The sequence below is a fragment of the Antechinus flavipes genome, chromosome 6, assembly GCF_016432865.1.
Source record: "Antechinus flavipes isolate AdamAnt ecotype Samford, QLD, Australia chromosome 6, AdamAnt_v2, whole genome shotgun sequence".
Lineage (NCBI taxonomy): Eukaryota > Metazoa > Chordata > Mammalia > Dasyuromorphia > Dasyuridae > Antechinus > Antechinus flavipes.
The window spans coordinates 15,590,841-15,614,528 of NC_067403.1; the positions used below are offsets into that span (position 1 = coordinate 15,590,841).

A 23,688-nucleotide genomic window follows, 5' to 3' on the forward strand; every position below is an offset into this window, starting at 1 on the left:
ACAGTAGCATGTCAATAACTTATAATACACGTGTACTGATTGAAGAGGATAAACTATTTACTTATTTTCTAAATGAGGTTTGCACTCAAAAAAGGATTTTTATACGCAGTCCCAAAAGTTTGGTTATCACTGGTTCGCTCCAGATGAAACTGTGCGACGACGTAATGGAAAATATACATTTGGGAAGTGAGATTTTTTTTGAGGGGGGAGGGGTTCACACTCACTAATTGGTGACGGGGAGAGACAGCCGGAGTATCCGGAGTCAGAGAGCTCTGAATTCTGTCAGTTATTGTTTACTGGATCCGGCTTCTTCATCTGTAGAGTAACGGGTTTGTACTAAATGACTTACACAAAAAGGATTTATGTTAAATGATTCCTTCCGGGCCTAAATCAGTGCTTTTATGAATGCTCTGGAGCTCAGTTTCTCCATCTGTAAAATGGGACAGGTGGGCTCCTGATTTTTGTGCGACCCGCCTTCCACGGCCACGGGTGAACGAAGTACTTTGGAAAGTTTTAAACTTCAGGTCAGACAAAGTGAGCGCAACTACAAGGTTGCGGCGGAAGTTCCCACCCGGCTACGGGACAACGTGGCAGGTGAGCTCCTGGCTCTTTAAATCCCGTGGCTTTCTGAGAGGGCCGCCTTGGCCCCGCCCCCGGAGTGTCGGTTGTCGCCATAGCCCCGCCCATTGTGCGCGGGCTGTCGCCTATTCCCGCCCTGATCCTGCCCCCGAGCGCCGGCTGTAGCCATGGCCCCGCCCTTACCCCCGCTCTCCCCGAGGTGTCGGCAGGCACTCGCGGGCCTCGCGCCTGCGCGCTGGCGGCGGCGGCGGCGGCGGCGGCGGCGGCGGTGGCGGGGCCGGGCTCGCGGGAGGAGGGGGTGGCGCTGCCCAGCGCCTGGAGCAAGATAGCCACGATGAGCGACCGCTACGGACGCCAGCCTCTCATCTGAACCAGTTCACCTCCAGGTGTTCCTGCGGGAGGCGGTGGCGGCGGCCATGGCGGAGGCCGGGGAGCCGGGACCAAGGGGAGCAGCCGGCAGCCCCGCCGAGGACGAGGACGAGGAGCGGGAGCCGCTGCTGCCGAGGCAGGGCCGGGCCGGGCCGGGCGGCGCCGTGAGAGTCGTCGGGGGCTCCGAGGGAGACGGCGGCGGCGCTGGGGACGAGGAGACGGCGTCCGACGGGGATGAGGAGGACGAGCTGCTGCTGCGGCCCGGCGGGGAGGCCGCGGGCTCGGGTCGCAGGGCTGGGAGACGGGAGCGCCGCCGACGCTACGGCCCGAGCTCAGGTAACCCCGAGGGCCGCGCGACGGCTCACTTGGGGGGACAGCGACAAGAGGGGCGGGAGGGAGTCAGGTGTGGGCCGCCCGGGTGTCCCGGTCACGGGCAGCGCCTTCGGGCGAGGCTGAGGGGCAGAGCTTGCGCTGGTTTCGAGCCCACGGGGTGAGGGTGACGGACCGTATGCGCCTCCGTGAGGGGCTTGAGCCCCGTGACCGCGTGTGACTGACAGCTGCGTGGGGATTGCCGACTCTGCGCCCGAAAGCGGGGGGTGCCCGTGTCTGTGACAGAGGGTGTCTGTGGTCCCTGCGGGAGCCTCAGTCCCCAAAGCTGCCTGCGATGCACGTGGGGAAGGGCCGGTTGTGTGAGCGTTGTCAAGGAGATCGCGCGCTTGGGGGGAGGGGAGCTCGGGGGGAGCGTGTATGTGAGTGTGCACAAAAGCAAGCATTCCCCCGGTACCTCCAGGGGAATCCCGGACTTGGTCCGAGCCGCGCCTGGGTCTCTGCGGAAGTTTGCGTTTGACATCGCTCTGCGGGAATTTCACACTTTGTAAACATTCGCATAAATGTGTTGGGTTCGGCCGCGTTCGCGGGGGTTCCACGGCGTGGGGGGGATTGGAAGCTCCGTGAGCGTTGTCCAGGAGCGAGCGTGTGCCAGTCCGGTCTGAATTGGTGTGATATCGTTATGGGAAACTTCCAGCTTTGGAAGAGCTGGCCTAGAAAGGGGGGTGCGTGCGCACAGTTCCAGGCTGATACGTCTTGGGGGAATTTTAGACTTTGTAAACAGGATCCAGAAAGTGTGTGAGGGGGTGGAGGGGGGGCGGGGGGGAGAGGAGGGAGAGGAAGTAACAGGTTTTGCATTAGTTTGACATCATCCCTGTGGAGAGTTTCAAACTTTGTAATCGAGTCAACAAAAGTTGTGCTTTTTGTGTGTGACTTGAGGAGAATGCTGATTGGTGTTTTTTTAAGCAAATCGTCAGTCAGTGATGATAATTGACAGTTGTGCAGCCCTACCCACAAGACCGACTCCACTTTGCACCTGAATTCATTCTGTTCCATGGGGTAGCAGTAACCTCAAGCCTACCAGCATTTCCTAAATGATTCACCACGGTAGATTAGTTGGAGTTTGGCGAGCAAAGTGTGGCTCCTAAAGATATTGTTCCTTTCCAGAAAAGTTCATGTGGACATTGATATACACTTTTTGGCATTGAAGAAAGGCCCCATGGCCTCTATTTTGCTTCCAACTTTTCCCCTGCCGGCTTTTAGAGAGTCATCAGTTTACCCAGGGTGTTTCCTCTTCCTGCATGTAAACAGTGCCCTGTTTTCTGTGCCCTAAGATACTGGGGGACAGAATTAGCTCGGAGATACTGTCTAAATGTAACAGACCACAACATTGCTGGGAGGAACCTTAGCAATAAACCGCCCGGACACCATTGACTGCTGCAGGGGAAGCTCATAGTAAGGAGACAAATGACCCAAAGTTCTGGAGCTGTGGGAGCCACCACATCTTCACATTCTGAGCTTGGCCCTTCCACTGGGTCCTGCCGATATCAGTGTGCCTCTTCTCTTTTGCAGGAAGGGACCTGGCCTAGCCTGACGTCCTTTTATATCCAGGGCAGACTTAAATCTTTACAACAAAACATCTTTCTGGTTTATTTTGAATGTGTCTGTGTGTATGTGTGTGTGTGCACGCGCGTGCAGGTACATGTTTGTAAGAAAACAAAGTAGGTACAAGGATGAAAGTAAAAATAGATTCTGTGGATCTCCCACCATTTGTTCAGGCCTTCGTTTCTTGGGTTATTTCCATAACCTCCTAGCTGATCTCTTCCCCTTCTAGTCTTTACTGGCAGTTACCGGGCTCAATGTGCCACCCAGCCCAGAACCATAACATCTCCATCACGGTGCAAGCCACTGACCTTTCCCAGCCTCGGTTTCCTCCTGAGATGAGGGGATTAGACTAACCCCCAAGTTCCTTCTAGTTCTAGATAAATAATCCTGTAATTACTAGGACTGTTGCCAGGGTAATCTTCCTGATGTTGACAGGCGCCAGAACTTCTGCCTGGATGGCCTACTACTGGTGCCTCGAATTTAATATGTGCCAAACTCCTTTCTTCCTCTCTGATTTTCACCCTGTTTTCTACCCCCACCTGCTCTTCTTCTTGGTATTGTCTTCAGTCTCCCAGATTGAAACATAGATTGTTTTTGCTTCTTCCCCTTTCATCCAATCCTCCTGCAAAGCCTTATCTAGTCTATCTTAGGGTAGCTTTTGTGCTGCCTGTACCACACTTCCTCCTCCCCCTGCACTCTGCTCAGAGAAGCCAGTGTTTAGGCTATTGTAAAGCTTTCTGACTGTCCCTATCTGTAGATTGGCTTACAGCTCTAGTTATAGCAGTGGTTTATGAAATGTTAGCATGATTGACAGTAAAGAGTAAAAGATAATTTTGGACTATTTCCAGGAGATTTTTTTTATCACTGCCACAATAATCATTCTAATGTACAAATCAGATCATATCACTTCTTTCTCAAAAAACCTCCCCTTTTTTTTTTTTTTTTTTTTGCTGAATAGAATATAAATTCTTCAGCCTTACTAATTAGGGTCATTTTGAGGCCTGGAATAAAACACCTCTGCCAGTTTAATTCCTTTAAGACCCAATATACTTGTTCCCTTCTCCATGAAGATTTCCCAGAATCCCAGTTTAATGTGATATCCCTTCCTTATCAAATCTCTCATACTATCCATTTGGACCTCTTCTATGATAACCTGTTTATTATTATTTTTTTCACACATGTCTTATTTTCCCTACTTGATTGTAAGTTCTCTGATGCTTTTCTTTTTTTTTTTTTTTTTTTTTTGAGGGGAGAAATAGGGAAGGCATAGTGTCTACCATTTAGCATAGTGAATTGGATCCTAGGCTTTATTGTTAGAAATATGGTCCTCAGAACAAGAGACATTATAGTTCTATTGTACTCTGCCCTGGTCTAGCATATTTATTTAAAGTATTGTGTTCTATTTGGAGTGTTGCATCTTAAAGAGGAACATTGACTGGTCTGTTTAGGAGAAGTTTCTGTAATAACTTTTTTTCATAAATGGACTGGACTCCAGCATGCTATAACTATAACTATAAATAAGTGTCCCGACAGGCTGGTAGCAACCTGTCAGGGAGGTTATAGAAGGGATTTCTAAATTTTGTTAGAATAATAACTATTCCCTCTTCCAGAATGAAAGAGCTAGAAGACTTGGAATGAGCCAGTGTAGCCAGTAATAATAATGAATGGCAAAAGTGAGTTTGTTTTTGGAGGTGATGCTAGTCTTAGCCAACAGGTAGAAGCAGTTTGATAGATCTTGCATAAGCACCTCTGGATGCACACACCAACGTGGAGACAGAAGTCAAGCCCAGAGCCTGTGCTCCAAGACTTGTGGCCCCGAGAAAGGCAGAGACCTGCCAGAGTCTGGCCAGGGCAGTTGGACGAGTCAGCGGCCTCTTGGCCCTCTGCAGCCATGGGTTGGTGGTGGAAGTGGAGACGGAACCCAGCTCACCTGGTGCCTCCTTTACCAACGAGTGTTCGGATAGCTCAGGGAAATCCCTTCCGGTCCTTGTCCCCGTGGCCTGCTGCTCCTGAGACGGCCTCCTTTGGTCCCCGCTCCCAGCAACTCCAGAAAAAGTCCCCCATTAGAACAGTTTCTTCTAAACCCCCTCATGGTGATGGCTCCTGTTTCTCTGCCTTGGGCCACTCCTCCATTGAAATGTGCCAGTGCCCATGAACTTGGGCCAGTCTCAGTTCAGTTTTTGTATGGTCAGTGACAGCATCGGGGTCCGTGTCAGGCAGGTCTTTGGGAAGAAGGGGAGAAAAGAGGGTATATGGGAGAGCTGGGTTCTCGTCGTTGTTAGTCCTGAGAACTCTGTCCCTTCAAAAGGGACCTTTGTGCTCATTAACCTCCTGTCCTTGAAACCGTGAGATGATTGCATTCTGTTCTTCAGTGAGGTTGATAAGGAGAGAACCTGAAGTAGTGGATGTTTGCCATACAAAGTCAAGGAGGCAGGCAGGGCCTTGAGTCGGAAGTGGTAGAAAAACCGCCGAATGTTTCTGGACCGGTTATATTATATAGTTATATTATAATAATTAACACCACTGTTATATTACTTGACACATACGTTAATGATGCTTTGAAGTTTACAGAATAGTTTCCTTTCAATAACCTTGAAACGGTGAACTCTCCATATTGTGTTCAAGCAGATTCTTCTAAAGTGATTGAAAAGTTTATTTTTTAAAGAAGATTAAATTTGCCCCTAAAATCTTATAATAGAATTTTCTGAGCACACTTTTTTTTATAATCAACAAAACAATATCTAGCTTCTTTCACATACTTTAAAGTAGCAGAGTTCAAATAAATCAAATTATTTTATTCTGAATTCTTATAACTCCCACAAGATTGGTATTCAACATGTCTTTCAACAAAAGTTGAAAATAATTTGGGCAATTTATCTCTTTTTTTCTTTTATCCATGTCACAGCATCCTTCCATCATTTTGAGAATTGACTGAAAATGGTAAAGGATTGCTAATAATTAAGAAAATTTTAATCAGAAAGTAAAGTGCCATGGATCATTAATTTCATTTCTCAGTGTATGAACTTTAGAAGTAAATATAGGAAAATTTAAAGATTAAAATAGTCATTCTAATACTATACCATCTGTATTGTTTTAAATAAAGTATTACTATTTCATTTGAACTCCATTGCTGTCTTGTCTTCATTTTTGTTTTTAATTTAGTAAAATCGCATTGTGTAGTAACATATTTTTAATGCAGTAAATTTTGTAGGTATTTCAGAGATGAACGTCTTCTCGGAGGATCCAGAATTTGCTGATATAATCTTGAGAGCAGAACAAGCGATAGACTGTGGCGTTCTCCCTGAAAGAATCTCTCAGGGTTCGAGTGGAAGTTATTTTGTCAAGGATCCCAAAGGGGTGAGAATCTGATTAAATACATGTATATTTAGCCTAGATTGGAAAGGAAATGTTGCATTCTTTTCCTGTAAGAATCTTTTTTTTTAAGTTATGACCAACACAATTCATACAGATTTAGAACTTTTGACTTTATTCAACTTTTAGCTTTTGTTAAACTTGTATTTTTTATTTTACTGCCATGTGTTCTTAATAGAGTTGTAATCAAGATGTGTATTTTATTTTTTTTTTTGTTTAGGTTGTCATGATTTTACTCATAAAAGATTTTTAAAGATGAATCTTTTGGATATTAGGAATTAGCTCATTATCTGATTGCTAAAAATATAAAATAGCTATAAAATTGATATGATCCTTTCTTATTGAGAAAAGAAAGTGAACCCTCAATAATTGTAACCCTGAATAAAAAATAGAGAAAAATTCTTAATAAAATGTTTTTATTTAGGAATATAGTACTTTAGTTGGACTAACTTTTGTTAAAAGTCATAAATTTGATGTTTATTGCCTAACGTGAATTTTAAAATATTTTCTTAAATCCCAGTATTGCCTGGTTGCTGTTACCATTTACTCAAACACAGATATTAATTGCCTTCAGTAGTTTAAAATACTGATGAAATTAAAAGCTAATAAAATTTTCTGAACTTTTGAAGTTTGGTGAAGTTTAGTATATTTATTTCAAAGAGAAACCTTCTCATTTCAGATATGAGATGCCAGCCATTTCAGTCACAAAATCTAAAGGCTCTAAGGAAATTTCTCTGTTGGAATTCAAAGATTCCTTAAGTTTCTGTTAAGTGCTTTCTATGTGGCAGGTACTAGAGACTCTTAAGACAAAAAAGAAACATTCCCTTGCCCTCAAGAAGCTTGTGTTCTGCTGGGAGAGGAGGGTGCCCAAGTCCATGCATAGTGTTTTGATTAATTGTTGAGGCTATTAATAATAACTTCAAGACTCCCCCCAATTAGAAGCCATGCAAGTCCTTGCTTGAAAAACTCATTACCTCCCATGGCAGCACATTCCACTTTTTGACAGCTTAGTTTAGAAGTTTTTCTACTTCTGTCTGGAACAGAATAGACTCTTAATTAAGCGTGCTGATAATGATAATACCAATCTGAAAGTTATTTCTCTGCATCTTCCACCCATTTGTTCTAAAAGTTTTCATGTCTTTTCTTCTTAGTAGTAAACTTTTTTCTTCCTCCAACATGTGGGCATGGTCTCTAGACCCCTAATTGTTCTGTAAACATACTGCGGGTTGTTCTTACTGAGCTGTAGCTCCCAAAAGGGAATGCTATCCTCTAGATGTGGTTTGACTGGGACTAAGTACTGTAAGATTATCATTTTACTGGCCATGAAAACCATTTTCCTAAGACTGGGCTAGAGTATGGTACAATATCAAAGATGCAATATGCTAAATATTCTGATCTTTTTTTCCCAAACCATTGTCTTATTCATATGCCCATTGTCTAGATTTCTTATTTGAAATTAACAAAGCAAAAATGAATCCAAATACAGTACTAGATCAAGAAATAAAAAATTTTAACCAGCTCATCTTTATCCTTGTTTTCCCTTCTTAAGTACATATAACTTTTTCCAAAACTCCTCGATTAACATAGAGCCAACACTTATTTTCACAAAGAACTACTATAGTTTTAAACTAACCTAATTTAAGAAAATTGGGAGCACTAAATCCTTAAAATTTTTAAATATATATTAACTTTTTTAAAGCTCGAATAATATATGTGGGTAATTTGATTTTCTTGTTTTTTCTTGATTTCTTGTTTTGCTTTGCATCTTTATGTTAATATGAGCTATTATACTTCAATGTACTATAATTCTATTGCAAAGTTAATATTTCTTGTCTCAAAAGAAAATATAGTCTCCAGGTTTCTGAATATATTATTTGTAAGAAACAATAATGATGATTTATTAAAAGTTTAGAACATTTCAGCACAGGAAATCTTTAAGCCTAAGAACAAGCACTGCTTAGTCAGAAGGAAAGTATTTCAAATTGCTTTCTATAATAAGAAAAATTAATGTATAGATTGTAATGTTAAGAAAAATTAATATATAGCTGGTATATAAACCTGAACTCTGGTATATAAATGGTATATAAATCTAAATTCTTAGTATTATTAAAATAAAAAATAGCATACTATAGGAGCAAAAAAGAGCACTAGCCTGGAGAGCTGAAGAACACTGAGTCTATCTTTTTTTAACTATACCGAATAATACTTCAGGAAGTTTGGCTTTCAGCATTTTTTTTTTAAAAATGAGACATATTAAAATATAGAATGCAGTTTATGAATTTTTGACTGATTGGTTAAATAATTAAAACCTAATTTTATTGCTTTTCTTCTTTAGAAAATTATTGGTGTCTTTAAACCAAAATCTGAAGAGCCTTATGGACATCTAAATCCCAAATGGACCAAATACTTTCACAAGCTCTGCTGTCCTTGCTGCTTTGGCCGAGGCTGCCTGGTGCCCAATCAGGGATACCTTTCTGAGGCTGGCGCCTATCTTGTGGACGAAAAGCTCGCCCTGGGAGTGGTACCTAAAACAAAGGTAACATAATTAGCTTCAAGATAATCCTTTCTGTGTTATGTGGAATAGGCCTGCCCATTGGTGACTGCACGGCTGCATGGGTGCTTCAAGTTGAATCACTTACTGAGTCTTAGAGATGTTGTGATACCGAGAAAAAGAGCGTTGGCCTTGTGGTGAGAGGGACCGAGACCAGTGCTCTCTCCCATCACTTATGCCTTGCCCGATCTTGGGCCTAAAGTCCTAACCATTTAACTTCTGTAAACCTTAGGGTCCTCATTTACTGTATTTGAGGTGGGGCAATGTGGAGTGAAGCAAAAGGTCTGTGTTCCTGCATTCTGTTGGTTGGAGATGGTTGGAGATTAATTGGTGTTAGTATAGATAGAATTTAGGAATTGTTCATAGAAAAGAAAAAGATGGAGAAATAACTGTAGGATGAAAAAGAAGTTAGGAAGTGAGGGTTTAGAGAGTTCATGAAAACAGGCACCTTAATGTTCTGATAATTGCTTTTTATTGCCATTTTTTTTTTTTTAGCTCTTATTTTTAGAATTGCATGAAAACAGTGAAACTTCATAGTCTATTCTATTTGGGGAGAAGTATTTTATTTTCACTTTAACCCTTCCTTGGATTTGTTTGCATTTGAGGTTTTTTAATTGAAATTCTTCACGCAAGCTGACAAAAATCTTCAATGTGTACATATCATATTAAATAAATAATTTCTGTTAGGTTGTATGGAGGCTCTATTGTTTGGGTGAATTTCTGTCCTGATTTTATTGAATGCTAGGCTCAAGAAGAACCTCAGAAATCTTCTAAATCAACTCTTATCTGAACTGGGCAATTCTTCTACAACATCCTTTATAGGTAGTTGTTGAACTTCTGCTTAAGTACACTTAGTAAAAGTCTGCATTCTCTATCATGAGGTAGCCCATTTCATTTTTAAACTTTATTTCAAGTTTATTATTTCAAATGCAAACCTACCTTTTTCTGACTCCTATCCATTGCTTGTAACTCTGACTTCTTGAGTTTAATAGAATAAATCTATTCATCCTTGATTTGTCTTGCTACTGCCCAAAACTTCTCTTTCTCATTTTCTCTCTCAGTTCTCTGTGTGATACAATTTCAAAACAGTTTCCCTTACATACTACACTTTGTGCTCATAAAATTTGTTGCCCATGTAGACTGGTTCATAAATGTCGAATTAACAAATCATTACTCTTAAAGTGATTTTTAAAAAATATTTAATGTAAATGAGATTACCCAGTAAAAGAGATAAGCAAACAAAATAAGGAATAATACAAATATTCACAAAACCATAAACTCCAAGCTTTTCATAACTCTCTAAAAGAAAAAAATATACAATGTACATTTTTCAAGAATTTGATTTCGTTACAGGTTCTTCCTTTAGTAATTCAAATAGGAACTCCTCTAAAACTTTGTAGAACATTTTCAAGAGGTGCTGTGGCTAAACATTTAATCCAATAGGAAGCATGGTGACAAGTCCTTGCAAATGAGAGCCAAATGTCCAACAAAAGACATAAATTTTTATCACTGAACTGATGTACAAAGCCTAGCTGTGTAATTTTTAACAGACCTTACTATAAAGTTTAACAAAATAGAGTTTTCTTGTTATTGTGACACCTGATCTTTATGGTTATCAGATTTTGCTGTTTTGTTATCATCACCAATGACATGTGTGTCTTCTGAAGTAAAACTGAAAGTGTGTATTTTTAGGTCGTCTGGCTTGTGAGTGAGACTTTTAACTACAGTGCAATAGATCGTGCAAAATCAAGAGGCAAAAAATATGCTTTAGAAAAAGTACCAAAAGTGGGCAAAAAATTCCACCGAATAGGACTACCTCCCAAGGTAAGTTACTTATAAAAATTTTATTTAAGAGAAACCTCAGAATGTCTAGAGTATTTTTTAAGCAGCAAAAAGTTATATTTTTACACTTCTACTTAATTGTTTAGCTATGACATTTTAAAATGTAATATTCAGATAGAGGAATTCCAAAACAAATTCACCTGCAACCATGTTTTCCTTGGACACTGAACTTGAAACTTTTATGTATTTTTTCAACTCTCTTTATTAGAAAGGGTAAATATTGCTAAGTAGAGAGGTTATGTTTTTGTATCTCTGATTCCCATTATTTAATCTGAAAGTTCTTTACAGAGAGAACTTCGGGAAACCGTTGTCATTTGAAGTTAACCACAGAAATGTATTGTCCTAAGATAAAAAACAAGAGGAAATGTCTGTCCTCTTTGAGAACTCTTTAAATCGTTTTGTTTTCTTTTTTAAATATTTACATAAAGCATTTGTTTAATGTCATTATGGAGAAATTGGTTATACTTGAAAATTTGATCTTTTTGTGTTTTATTTACCTCTTCTAACAGTAGTCATTAAAATTACAGGTGGGCTCCTTTCAGATGTTTGTTGATGGTTATAAGGAAGCTGATTATTGGCTTAGGAAATTCGAAGCTGATCCTTTACCTGAAAATATCAGAAAACAACTTCAGTCACAGTTTGAGAGATTAGTTGCTTTAGATTACATCACCAGAAATACAGGTATTGAACTTCTGTCCCCCATTAGAGCCAGTTTAAGGTGTACGGACCTGGTGTCTTTTAAGACCTTGGGCAGCCACGAGCACTGACTGAGTGGGACAGGGTGTATGGCCCCAGGAAAGCTGACACAAAAGTGGGGCTCCCAACAGACTTCCCAGCAGCTCAGGATGTCAGCGCAGTTCTGCTGGAGGCAGCGGCGCTCGGGCTTCCACCTGTGAGGACTGAGGGATTCCAGGACAGAGAATTCCGGGTCTGGTGTGGAGGGATCGAGGGGGCTCATCACTGGCGCGTGTGATTGAGTATATATCATAAAGGAGGACTGCCCAAAGAAGCGCAAGCTGAAGGAAAGTTGGGGGGTGGTGCTTTCTCTGGAGGTGGTCAGGAGCATTTAGAGAAGGCGCTAGACGTCTTGACAGGTCCTGGGACTCCTCTAAAAAGAGGGGGTGGGGGACGGGACAGTATGGTTTAGTCCTGCAGCTGGGGGGTGAATGACTAAGGAGATGTGAGCTGCTGACTTAGGGTCATCCTGCAGAACAATGAGGTTGTGAAGATCAAGAAATCCAGACCAGCCGGTGGGAAACAGTGCCATCGGGGGCTCTGAAAAGCAGAAGCCCCAGCCTGAGCCAGGAAGCCGGGAAGGCTGTCTTTTTAGGGATAATCTTGAGCACCTTTGTATGAATTGTAATTCTATCACCTATACCCAGTTTCCTAGGCTATGTTCATATTGAGAATGTCCTCTGAGAAACATGGATAATTAAGGGTGTGTGATAAGATGTATAATATCTCATTTAAGTGCCCATTAATGCAGCACATGACCATCCATAGAAAGACTAGCATTATCTATCAACACATTCACCTATTTATTTAATAAGTTAATGAAAGGAAATTGTGCCTTGGATTTGCACAATGGTGTGATGTCATTTTGTTTTCAGTTTTGCTTAGTCTGAGATGGACACTTCCACATCCATTGAGACTGAGAACAGAGGAGGCTGCTCCATAGAGTGATGCTAAGTGGGGCAAAGCCAGGGTCAGAGCTGAAATGTGCCCTGAGACTCAGTGAAGTTGGAATGCCACAGGCGCGTAGTTGAGAGCTGACTTGAGAGTTTTCTAAAATAAGTTACAGTTGACACAGAAATGAAATAAAATAATATTTCTGTTTCTAAAGACAGGGGAAACGATAATTGGTTAATCCGATATGAAAAGCAGAGTGATGGGAGTGAAAGTTCCTGCAAGGTAAGAGAATAAAAGGGTGCGGTCACTGCACTTTCCCTGACCTTGTGACTCCTCATTTTCCTTTTCTTCCTCTTTCCAGTTTGTTTTTCTTCTCCTTTAATTTTCCCTTCTTTTCCCTTTGTCTTTCATCATCTTGGTTTTCTGTCCTTTATTCTTTCCCTTATCTTTTTGCTGATTTTTCTTTCCTTTTTGTTGTTTATGATAGGCTAAAATGATGAAACCAGCTCAATTTAATTTGGGGAGTTTTGGAAATTGGTTTGTACTGATCTTAAGGATAGAAAAGGGTCCATTGGTTTTGTTGCCACATCTGTTATTTTCTATTTCCTTTCTTACTCTGCTTTTTCTCTCATTTCCATAGATTATTGAACAATATTATGCAAATATTAGCATTCACTGCATGGAACTGAATATTTCTTAGAACATGACACAGTATCATTTAATCTTATTTGTGAATAACGCTAGTCCCTTTTTTTACTTAAAGGAGGTGTTTTTTATTTATTATAATAGATTGTGCAGAAATTTAACGATTATTAAATGTATATGTTTGGATGGTATATGTGCCATTTTTTAAGCATCCTCCCTTATGCTAGGTACAAAGCCCCCCAAAAAAGTAGTCTGCTTTCAAGGAACTCAGCTAATAATAGAGACAAAATGTAAACAATGATGGACCAATGAGATATATACAGGATAGTTCAAAGGGAAGGTGATATTCAGATTAAGGACTGGAAAAGGTTTCTTGCCAAAGAGAGAGGACTTTTAGCTAAGACTTGAAAGAAGCCAGGAAGGTGGAGATAAGGAAGAGAGGGCTTTGCAGGCATGGGAGAGAGCCAGGGAAGATTCTTAAGACTTGGAAATGGAACAGCAAGGAAGCCAATGTCAAAAGAGTAACTAACAAGTGTATGGCAAAAATGATGTTGGAGTTCAGTTTATATACATAAGCTCTCAAGTGTTTTGTTTTGTTTTGTTTTGTTTTTGAGGGAGAAACACTTGAACAATTAAAAAAAAAAGTTAAATGAAGCTTCTTTAAAACTCTTTCTAATCTTCATATATTTTTAATTTTGTAAATTCAGACTTTACTTGATCAAAGGATTTTAAGTAGCCACATCCCAAATCATTTTATTGCTGTGTTCCAGATGACTGAGTTTTTAGTGATAATTTGGTTTTTGCATTTTTTATTCTTGCATTTTAATTGACTTTTATCAAAGTGAGCATTTCATAAAGTAAAGAAGGAATGTTACATTTATCATATTGGCTTTCAATGAGAAAACTAATTTTTAAAAAATTATTGCAAAAGCTACCTTTTTTTAACCCTTATGTTCCATTTTTATTTTATCTCTCCTGGGACATACTTCATTACCTTGCCATATTTCATTTGGGTTTTACTTAGTACTCTGCCAGTCTATTATGATAAGCATATAGGAAATGCTTATATATTTAAATACACTGGATCCAAGGGCCCTATTAAACTGTGACCTGGATTTATATAATTAATTAGTTTCAAGAATGTATCCTGCAGTCTAAAGGACTCATGATAAAAAATGCTGTCCACCTCCAGAGTGGACTGGGGGACTGAATACTGAGTGCAGAAGATTGAAGCTTACTTTTTTCACTTTTTTTTTAGGTTTTTTGCATGTTTTCTTTTGTAATATGGCAATATGTTTTACATTGCTTAACAAAATGAATATATTTCTTGCCTTCTCAAGAAATGGTAAAGGGGTGGGAAAGAGGAAGAAAATTTGGAAATCAAAATTTTAAAAAATGAATGTTAATTTTTTTAATATAATTGGGAAGCTTAGTTTATTGAAATTTAAAAATATATATTTTAAAATAGAATATGTTCTAGCACTCAATAATAGTGTTTTACTGTATTTGGAAGCTGCCATTCAAAATTCTATATGGGAATAATAAGAGAGGTTTTCTTACTGATCAATTTGTATAGTGCTTTAGGGAGGGTACAGATTTTTAAAATATAATTTTAAAAAAAAGCATTTTGCTTCCTAAGTTAAAGATATGGTAACCTTAACTTTTTTTCCTTACTATATGTGTTTTAAATACATACCCTTTAAAATCTAATGATTTTTTGACAATACTATAAATGTGAAAGATCTCTAACTATAAACTAATCCTGTAAAATTCACTTCTAATTTTCTAACACGATAGTGTTTAAATTTAAAAACCTTACTAGAAGGAGAAAAAACTCCTATCTTTATATTATCTGAAGATACATTTTCTAAGCCCCTTTTCCAATATATACTCAATAAAGATGCCAGATGTAAAGTAAAAAATCTAATGGTTCTCAGATTCTTTCTGATTTCATACTGGCTTTTTCCATTTTAGTATGAAGTTGTTAAAAATTCACCATATTGTTAAAACATTATCTGACAAATTTATGATAGACTCTTTAGAGTATGTATTTCTCCCAATTTGATAATTATTTTAAAATAACCCTACTACACTATGTATTTTTCTATAAAGCTGCTTACCAATAAAACATTTTTCCCCCTTAGGAAAAAGATTGGACTACTAATAAAGAATCTCTTATTAAAATTGCTGCAATTGATAATGGTCTAGCATTTCCTTTTAAACATCCCGATGAGTGGAGAGCATGTGAGTATTTAATCCATATGGCTATCCATATTTATATTACTCCTTTTCTTTAAAAAAAAAAAAAAAGTAAGGGAACCAAGTTTGCCCACATGGCAGTGGAAGAAAGCGACTGTGGATGGAATATGGTCCTGTCTAGTCTTTCTAGCATATGCAGAGAAAGGCTTATGAAAGAGAAGTGAGAAAGACAGCCCATACCCAAGTTTTCATCATATCATAGTACTTCCCAGATGAAAAACATGCCTGAAGTTTGGCAGCCAGTCTGGCAAACTTCACCATGTCCTTGGCATTCTGCCGCTGCTCCTCCTGTGTGGCGCTATCTCCGATTCCCTGCTCCCATTCTCCGTTTCCCCAAGGCTGGTGCCACAGTTTAAATAGCAAACTAAGTAGAGTTAAGTTCACTTCGAGTCAGAGAATTTATCACTTGTTACCCATTTATCCAAGTAATACCTTTAAATTTTGGGTCATTATCTGCATAACAATATTAACTTCTGATGACTTGAATTCTTGTTATTCTATTTGATTTGTAGCGATAGAGGCAAGGGGCCCTTTATGGGAAAGAATCCTTCCTTTAACTATTGCTTCCATCGGCATGACTGTGGCCAAACTACTTGATTTCCTCACCATTTTCCTGTTTTATGTTGTAGATGTTGGCATTAGATAGCAGATCTAGGAGAGCAAAATGAAATAAAACAGAAATTTGTTTCCCAGTGAGGAGCTGAACTTAAGCCATGTCTGTTTGGGGACTTATATGTAGTGGATGTTGTGGATGACAGATCTTTCTGTGGTTCTCCCTATACTTAGCAGTGCTACCCCCTCTCAGCCAATCTGATTCTGTTTCGCAAAGACAATAGTGATCCTTCCCATAACCCAGAGTCAGCTCTGATGTCCAGGGAACATTTACCTAAAAGGCTATTTTGTGGAGAACTTACCCACAGCAAACAATCACATGAAGGTCAGAAGTGATCCAAGGACACTGTCGAGGTTTCTCTGAAGATCCATAGAATCGATTGTGAGATGTTGCATGGTACCTTCAAGCTTAACATGCTCACATCAAAGAAGGGGCTGTTTGAACAAAGCAGAATTGGGGTAACTCAGAAATAAATGGGGTGTGCAGATTTAGACCTCTCCACGCCAGATGTTCATCCGGGCTACATAAGCCTGACCTGTGAGGGAGCCTTCCAAACTCCTATTGGTCTGATCAGCCACAGTCAGTCACACTGCCCCTCAGCCCCAACAGAGTGATGTGATTTTACTGCTCTTAAAGAATGAAAGACAGTGACCAACTGGTCAGAATTTATTCTCAATATACGATTGTTTAAAGTGGTTGTTTTTAGGTAGTGGGTGTTAAGTGGGGTGACACTGAGATGTAAAGTCATGAAGAGTCATGGCTGAGGCTGAAGAACATGTGAATCTTTAAGTTAACAAACCCTTGATCTTTAAAAAACTATTTCTAGTAGGGTAATAACTTTTCTGCCTAATTTTAATCCAGGATCTCTGGATCCTAGTGTTGGATAGTTCCATTTTGAAATACTTCCGTTAAGCTGACATTAAGCACTTTCTGTGTGTCCTCAGCCCTTAGAAATATACGATAAATGTGTGATGGATTTCCTATCCAGGTGTTCAAGCTTATCATCTAAGCATTTTGTGAAATGAAAGTTTTCTAAAACTTCTTTCATTGATTAAAAATACTTTTACTCTCCATAGATCCTTTTCATTGGGCTTGGCTTCCTCAAGCAAAAGTTTCTTTTTCTGAAGAAACTAGAGAATTAATTCTCCCACGTATCTCTGATATGAACTTTGTCCAAGATTTATGTGAAGATCTCTATGAACTTTTTAAGGTAATTAAAATCTTATTTGAATATTTTCAAGTGTGATATAATGGAAAGGAGCATTGGACTAGCAATCAAAAGATTTGCTTTGATTTCTGATTACTCACTCCTGCTGGCTGGCTGATCCTGGATAAATTGCTTAATCTCTTTAATCCTCAGTTTTTTCATCTGTAAAGTGGTAATAACAACATTTGTGCTACCTATCTCATAAGGTTGTTCATAATCAAATGAAGCATTTCTGTTTAGTAATAATCCCATTAGAGAAATTACATTTAAAATAACCCCCAAATTATTTATATAAAATTTCGGATTTTACCTACTAAGATACACATAGGTACTATATTAATACTATTATAGAACACTGTTTATGGAAGTAGAGGCCTACATATTGGCAAAATGTTAACTGCTCATGGGTAGGCCAGGCTAATGTAATAAAAATAATTCCATCTAAATTAATGTGATTTAATTTAATACAATCAAATTACCAAAGGATTAGTTTATTAAATAAGAAAAGATGACAGAATTGATCTGGAAGGACAAAAGATCAAAAATCTCGAGTAAAATGATTAGGGAAAAAAGTGAAAAGGAAATGGGCCTAACATTCCAGATCTTAAAACTATATTACAAAAGCAATAATTAGCAAAACCATTTTGTTTTGGTTAAAAAATAAAGTGGTTGGTTTTTTGAACAGATTAAACGCTAGACATACAGAAATAAAAAAAAATCTAGTAGCCAAAGATGCTAGTTATTGAAGTAAGAATTCATTCTTTTACAAATTTCTGGAAAAATTAAACAGCAGTCTGTCAGAAATTAGGTTTCGATCAGTACCCCACACCATATACTAAGATAAACTCTAAATGGATGTATGATCTATATATAAAAAGCCATGTCGTAAACAAATTAGAAGAACAAAGAAGAAACTACTTTTCAGAGCTATGGATTAAAAAAAAAGCTCGTAACCAATAAGGGATGGATCTCATAAAAGATAAAATGGATAACATTTATTACATAAAATTAAAGTTTTTGTTTGTATGAATTCAGGGGCATATAAGCTAAGAAGGTAAACTATTAATTAGAAAAAAAGTTTTTCTGAATATCATTTCCAAGATATTTAAGGTACTGGTTCAAATTTATAAAAATCAGAGACCTTCTTCGATTGATAAGTAGTCAAAAAATGTGAACAAGAAATTCTCAAGGAGTGAATTCCAAGCTACTTATCACTAAAATATCTCCCCCTCATCAGATTGACAAAATTGACCCAAAAAAAGAGTGTGGCAAATATTAGAACAGCAGTGATTAAACAGACATATTGACATGTTTGGTCCAGCCATGAATAAATAACCGTTAAATAGCAATGAAACTACCCTACTCCTATAAATAAGCTGTTGTCTTTTAAAATTAAATTTCAGCAAAGTTAACTTTTGCATGTATATAAATATTATTTGTCAGTGAATTTCTGTTAGAATTAAACTCATGCTTTTTTTTGTTGAATTATCAAATCTGGTCATTTAAATTTATGAACTTGAATTAAATTGTAGAATTCATTATTAATCATGCTGAAGCAAATAATTTGTCAAGATCTTGCTGTTAAGAAACTTTTACTGTTTTTTTTTTTCTCCCTTCTATCATAAAGACTGATAAAGGATTTGACAAGGCCACTTTTGAAAATCAGATGTCTGTAATGAGAGGCCAGGTATGTCACCCTTTTTGTAATATTTAAATTATCATATGGAAAAGAAACTATGACAGATTAATTTTATGCAGTTTCATTGGGCCTTCATTATTGCATACTACTTCTTTTACTATTTCCTGCCTGGAAGTCAGGAAAGGAGGGTGAGACTTCATTTATTTGCTTTTTTATGGCTATCTTTTTTATTTTATATTATGCAAATTTCCCTGTTTCCTTCTCCCTCTCTTCTTCTAGAGATCCATCACTTAAAATAAGATATTTTTTAAAGAAAAAGAGGGAGAAGAGAGGAAATCAACAAAAGTAAATAAATTGACAACTGACAAAATATACCTATTTGTTCTTTACCCTACTGCCTTTGAATATTATATTCATATTTCCCCCCAAAAAAGCTTTACTTGACCTTATCCTTTCAACCTCTCATCAAGCTCCTTTCACATTCAAAGTCCTAGGAAACAGCTCTCTATATGGGCTGCCTCTACTTTCTCACTTCCTACTCAACTCCTTGCTGTCTGGCTTCTCCCTTCTCTGAGGTCCAGTAATATCTTTTTCTTAATAGGGCCAGTGTTAAGTAGATGTCTATTCTCCAGGACAAGAATTATCTTCACCATTATCTTCACTTCTCAGTATTTGCATTCTTAGTCAATTATCTTCTCCTTTGTTTCTTTGGTAAGATTTGCCAGTGTGGATTCAGTCAGTTTTTCCTATTGTACGGATTATTTCTGGTTTGAATGCCAAAAATTTTGCTTTTAGAATTCTTATTTCTATCTTGAACTCCTAGTTGGGATCATCGCCCTTAGGGTTTGCCTGACAGGATAGTAATCCTTGCAAGGAAGCCCAAGCCCCAGGGAGACTCCCCAATGACTGCCCCTCAGAGCGCACCTTCCCATGGGCATGGCAGCATTCACAGGTCTGGGGCAGAGAAGGTGAATCCTGCTGAGGAGGAGACAGATGAACCTGCAGGCCTGGAGATTGAGCTCAGACTGAGCCTTGGCCACTTTTCTTGTTCACTATATTTATTTACCTGCCTTAGGTCTCTCTCGTTTGATGAATCTGTAGGAATCTTCTCGTCTGGTTTCTTCAGAGTGCTTCAGATACCTTCTTTAATCTTAAGTCTGTCTCTTAGTGGTGATTCAACTCAACTTTGCAAAATACATTCATTTGTGGATACAAGCCCTTCACTTTGTAGAATGTTATTCCATTTTTTTCCTTTTCTCATAATCTTAGCATAGACGTGGGTGTTTCAAATGGTATTTTCTTGTTAACTATGTAATATTTGTTTATTAATAACTTAATTTGTTAATTAAGTTATTAATTTAACTTGTAGAAGTTCCAAGATTCTTGATATGTTAATTTGACCATCTGAGGATTCTTTTTAGCTTCCCTTTGTGTTAATGTACAAATTTCTAAAGTATAGTATTCAAACTTCATTTCATTATGTTTCTCCAGAAGAATTGTGATTCTTAGTTTGTTTCTGTGCTTTCTTTCTTCAAGCTCAGTTACTTTGGCTTGTATACAGATATCTCATTCAAACTTCTTGTTTTAACTTTGTTCTAATGACTTTTCTTTCATTGCTGCAGTTTACTGTTGAAACTCTACTGTATTTTTTCTTCCCAAGAGCATCTGCTGCTTTGAAGATTGTTAGTTATTTTCCCAAATTTCCAACTTTCCCATGTGTTCATTTCTTCCTTCCGATTTTGCATTCATTTTAATTTCTTTATTGTTCCTCTGAAATATTTGAGAAGGTTTTTGTATTGATCTGTTTTTTTAACATATATATTTGTTTTAATTTGAGTTCCAAATTTTCTTTCTTTCTCTGATTCCTCCCTCACTCGTTGAGAAAAAGCAAGCAGTATGATATGCATTATATAAGTATAAAGTCTTGCAAGCCATTTGTCTTGTATTAAGTGTTACCAAAAATTTTTTTTAAAAATAGTTTAAATATTTCAATTTCAATTTGTGCTCAGAGTTTTTCAGTTCTCTCTCTGAAAGTGGAAAATATTTTTCATCATGGGTTCTTTGGAATTGTCTTGAGCGTTTATCTATCTTGATCAGAATATCCTTGTTGAAATGTTACTTTTACTGTGTGCAAAGTTCTGGTTTTGCTCACTTTATTCCATCAAGTCATAAAAGTCTTCTGGGTTTTTCTGCACCCATCTTATTTATCATTTCTTATAGCACAATAGTATTCCATTACAATCATATGCTACAATTCATTTAGCCTTTCTCCAATTGATTCTTAATTTTATTTTGAGATTTGTTTTCCGAGTTAAGGAGATATTTTCTCTTCTCAGAGATTTTTGAGATGTTACGATAACATTCCCAAAAATGTCATTGTCATGAGCGCCTATAGTTTGGAAACTTTCTAAAACTTTTCTACTATTCATTTAAGGTAAAATGAGATTTATTGAACTCAATGATTCCTCTTTTCAAAAGAATGACTTGCTTGCCAAAATCTTGGTTAAAAGAAAATGGAAATTAATATGTGGTCAAATATTGTAAAATATAAATTGAAAAATGTTATTTTATTGTTGCTGCTACTTATGTCTTTCTGTAGATTTTAAACCTTACTCAAGCATTGAAAGATGGAAAGAGTCCTCTTCAGCTAGTACAAATGCCTCGTGTGATTGTGGAACGAAGTCAGAGTGGAAATCAAGGCCGGATTGTCCACCTGAATAATTCATTCACACAGACTGTGCATTGTAGGAAGCCTTTCTTTTCTTCCTGGTAGCCAATGTAAAATGAACAACACTGGACTCTTGCCTTTTATTAGGAATGTTATATAAAAGATTTTGCAATAATAGAAATCTTCTGTAGACAGCTCCAACTGCCAAAACCTCAGATAACTTAAATCTTTAGAAAGGTTGCATTTTTAATGTAATCAAAAGTTTACAGTTTTTGTGTCCAAAAATTGTGGATTTTACGTCAGGGAATAAGCAAGTGACCCATTGTTTATATTGTATTTTTATATAATAAATGTACTTTATTGTGTTGATACTACTTTAAAAGAAAATTTTACAGTTTACATATGCTGGAATGACTATTCGCTTTGGAATTCAAAAAAGAAATTCAAAGTCGCTATGTTTCACTATGAGAACGTGAGTTTGTGAAATTACACTTTCTATTGCCCTTGCAAATGGAGGGAATATTCTTGTTAAATTCTTCAGATTCCAAAATGCCTTAGGTTTAAAACTGACCCATGCCATAGCTAGTAGAAAAATAAATTAGAATAGTTATAAATGCCTTTTTTTTTTAAACTGCTGTTTATGAAACTTGAAAAATGTACCTGAAGAAACCCAGTCTATTTAATACTAGGGACCAAAAATATAGTTAATTTTGCATTAAACTTTTCTTCCATTTGTCCATTTTAAAATTATTTTTGGAGAATTCTTCATGTTATTATTTTCTTTCTCTAACATCAAAGAAGACTCGGTATAATAAAGGTGCAAAACTGTTTGAGTGTGAAAATTGAGGGGTTATGTTCATTGATTAGTATCAAAATAAATCTCTAGGTACTTAAATTTTGAAGTATTTATCACTAAATATTCATATGTCTTGCCTTAGAATCTAAGAAGCTGCTTTTATTAAGAATGAACTTTAAAAATGAAAAGTTATACCCTTAAGTATATATATGAGATTGCACTTGGGGCCCCACTGTGTACTGAGCCTTTAAAGCAGCTTATTTTAAAAAAATAATAATTTATGCTATTTGATATTTCAGTTTGTATTCAGATTATAATTCATTTATCTGACCAAGTGATAGAGCTAAATAGATGATCCTAAAATTATTTACATTTGTTTCTGAAATACATTTTTTTTTTACTTAACTGGCTATGTCTGACACTGAAAGTTTTCAATACTTTCAGTAAATATTTGCTAAGTTGAATGAAAATAAGCAGTGTTGAAGATCTGACTTTACTAGAAAGAGATTCTTTCTTTGTCACTTCACTTTGGGAATGGCCACATTACCATATCACCAATATAATCCTTTCAAGTTCTTAAGTTCCCAGGCTTGCACCGGTGGAAAAAAGACTTTATTTGTTGTAAAAAAGTTCTTCATCGGATGTTGAATCAGAATAGGAGACTGAGAATTTGGCGGCACTCTCCTTAGGCTCCACTTAGGACTCCTAGTTTGTGAGCACATTTTTGAGGCCATTGACATCACATTACAAAAATGAAGTAGAAACCACTGTCATCTTGGCATCTCCTGCAAATAATCTGAAAAAAGAATCATTCAACGAAGGATAATGTAGAGTGGATTGTAAACTTTCCAATGTACCCTAACTTTTTGTCATAGATAGTAATGTTGAAATTGGTGTTTTCAAAAGTTGTGACCTACAGGAAAATAAGTACCTATGTTAAGTATTATTTTTGAAAATTATTTTTGTTTTTCAGTATTTCACATTTTTCTATGTTGTCTTTTTTAATAGAAAACACAGAAATTTATTTCAGTGCTACAATTTTGTATATTGGTATGAACATCATTAGGATCTTCTATTTTAAATGGCCAGGTTATGCCTTAAAACTGCAGAAAATATACATACTATATCTAAATTCTGAATACAAGTTGGTAGAACAGTGATTTTTTTTTTTGATAAGCTTTTCAGGATTTAAGTTTTTATGTAAATACTTCATTAAAACTTTTTTAAAATCAGCATATTTGCCAAATAAAAAACTTAAAATAATAAAAATCATTGTCTTAAAGACCAAATTTGTTGTCTGTTGAATTATTAAAATGTGTGTTTGCACATCATTGTAGATTACAATATAAATGGAACAGTATTTACCTTTTCTGTATAACAGTATTAAAATTAAATCCTGAATTACAATGGGGGCATATTTTCCTCAGAGACCTATAACTGAATGTAAATGAATGAGTCAACTCTGTTAAACAATCTCTGATTCACTTTTCCTAAGACGTTTAAATTTTTAGGACTTTATTGTTGCAAAATGGTTGTCACTCTGAGTTAATACAGGAAATTTCCTCACGAGAGTTTCCTACAACATTA

At 37.3% G+C, this 23,688-nt stretch overlaps 1 protein-coding gene across 2 annotated transcripts; it reads left to right on the plus strand.

Annotated features, from left to right (window-relative positions):
- The first annotated feature begins 841 nt into the window (after positions 1–841).
- PI4K2B (phosphatidylinositol 4-kinase type 2 beta) lies at positions 842–23,390 on the plus strand. 2 transcript variants are annotated; one of them, XM_051964473.1, is made up of 10 exons: positions 842–1,284; positions 6,092–6,237; positions 8,588–8,788; positions 10,496–10,627; positions 11,173–11,326; positions 12,489–12,556; positions 15,064–15,163; positions 16,868–17,001; positions 18,626–18,685; positions 18,917–19,277. In XM_051964473.1, exons 1-10 carry the CDS (start codon positions 996–998, stop codon positions 18,929–18,931), a joined length of 1,299 nt encoding a protein of 432 aa, XP_051820433.1. In that variant the 5' UTR covers positions 842–995; the 3' UTR covers positions 18,932–19,277. The 2 variants fall into 2 exon arrangements, with proteins under 2 accessions (XP_051820433.1, XP_051820432.1); XM_051964472.1 differs by lacking the exon at positions 18,917–19,277 and adding an exon at positions 21,237–23,390 and having other exon boundaries at positions 845–1,284.
- Positions 23,391–23,688: the final 298 nt, after the last annotated feature.

Bases quoted from the DNA above. Each gene is read 5' to 3' on its own strand.
- PI4K2B (XM_051964472.1), top strand. From the start codon at position 996: ATGGCGGAGGCCGGGGAGCCGGGACCAAGGGGAGCAGCCGGCAGCCCC. The intron at 10,628-11,172 runs GTAAGTTACTTA...TTAAAATTACAG, and splicing joins GAATAGGACTACCTCCCAAG to GTGGGCTCCTTTCAGATGTT. The intron at 15,164-16,867 runs GTGAGTATTTAA...TACTCTCCATAG, and splicing joins TCCCGATGAGTGGAGAGCAT to ATCCTTTTCATTGGGCTTGG.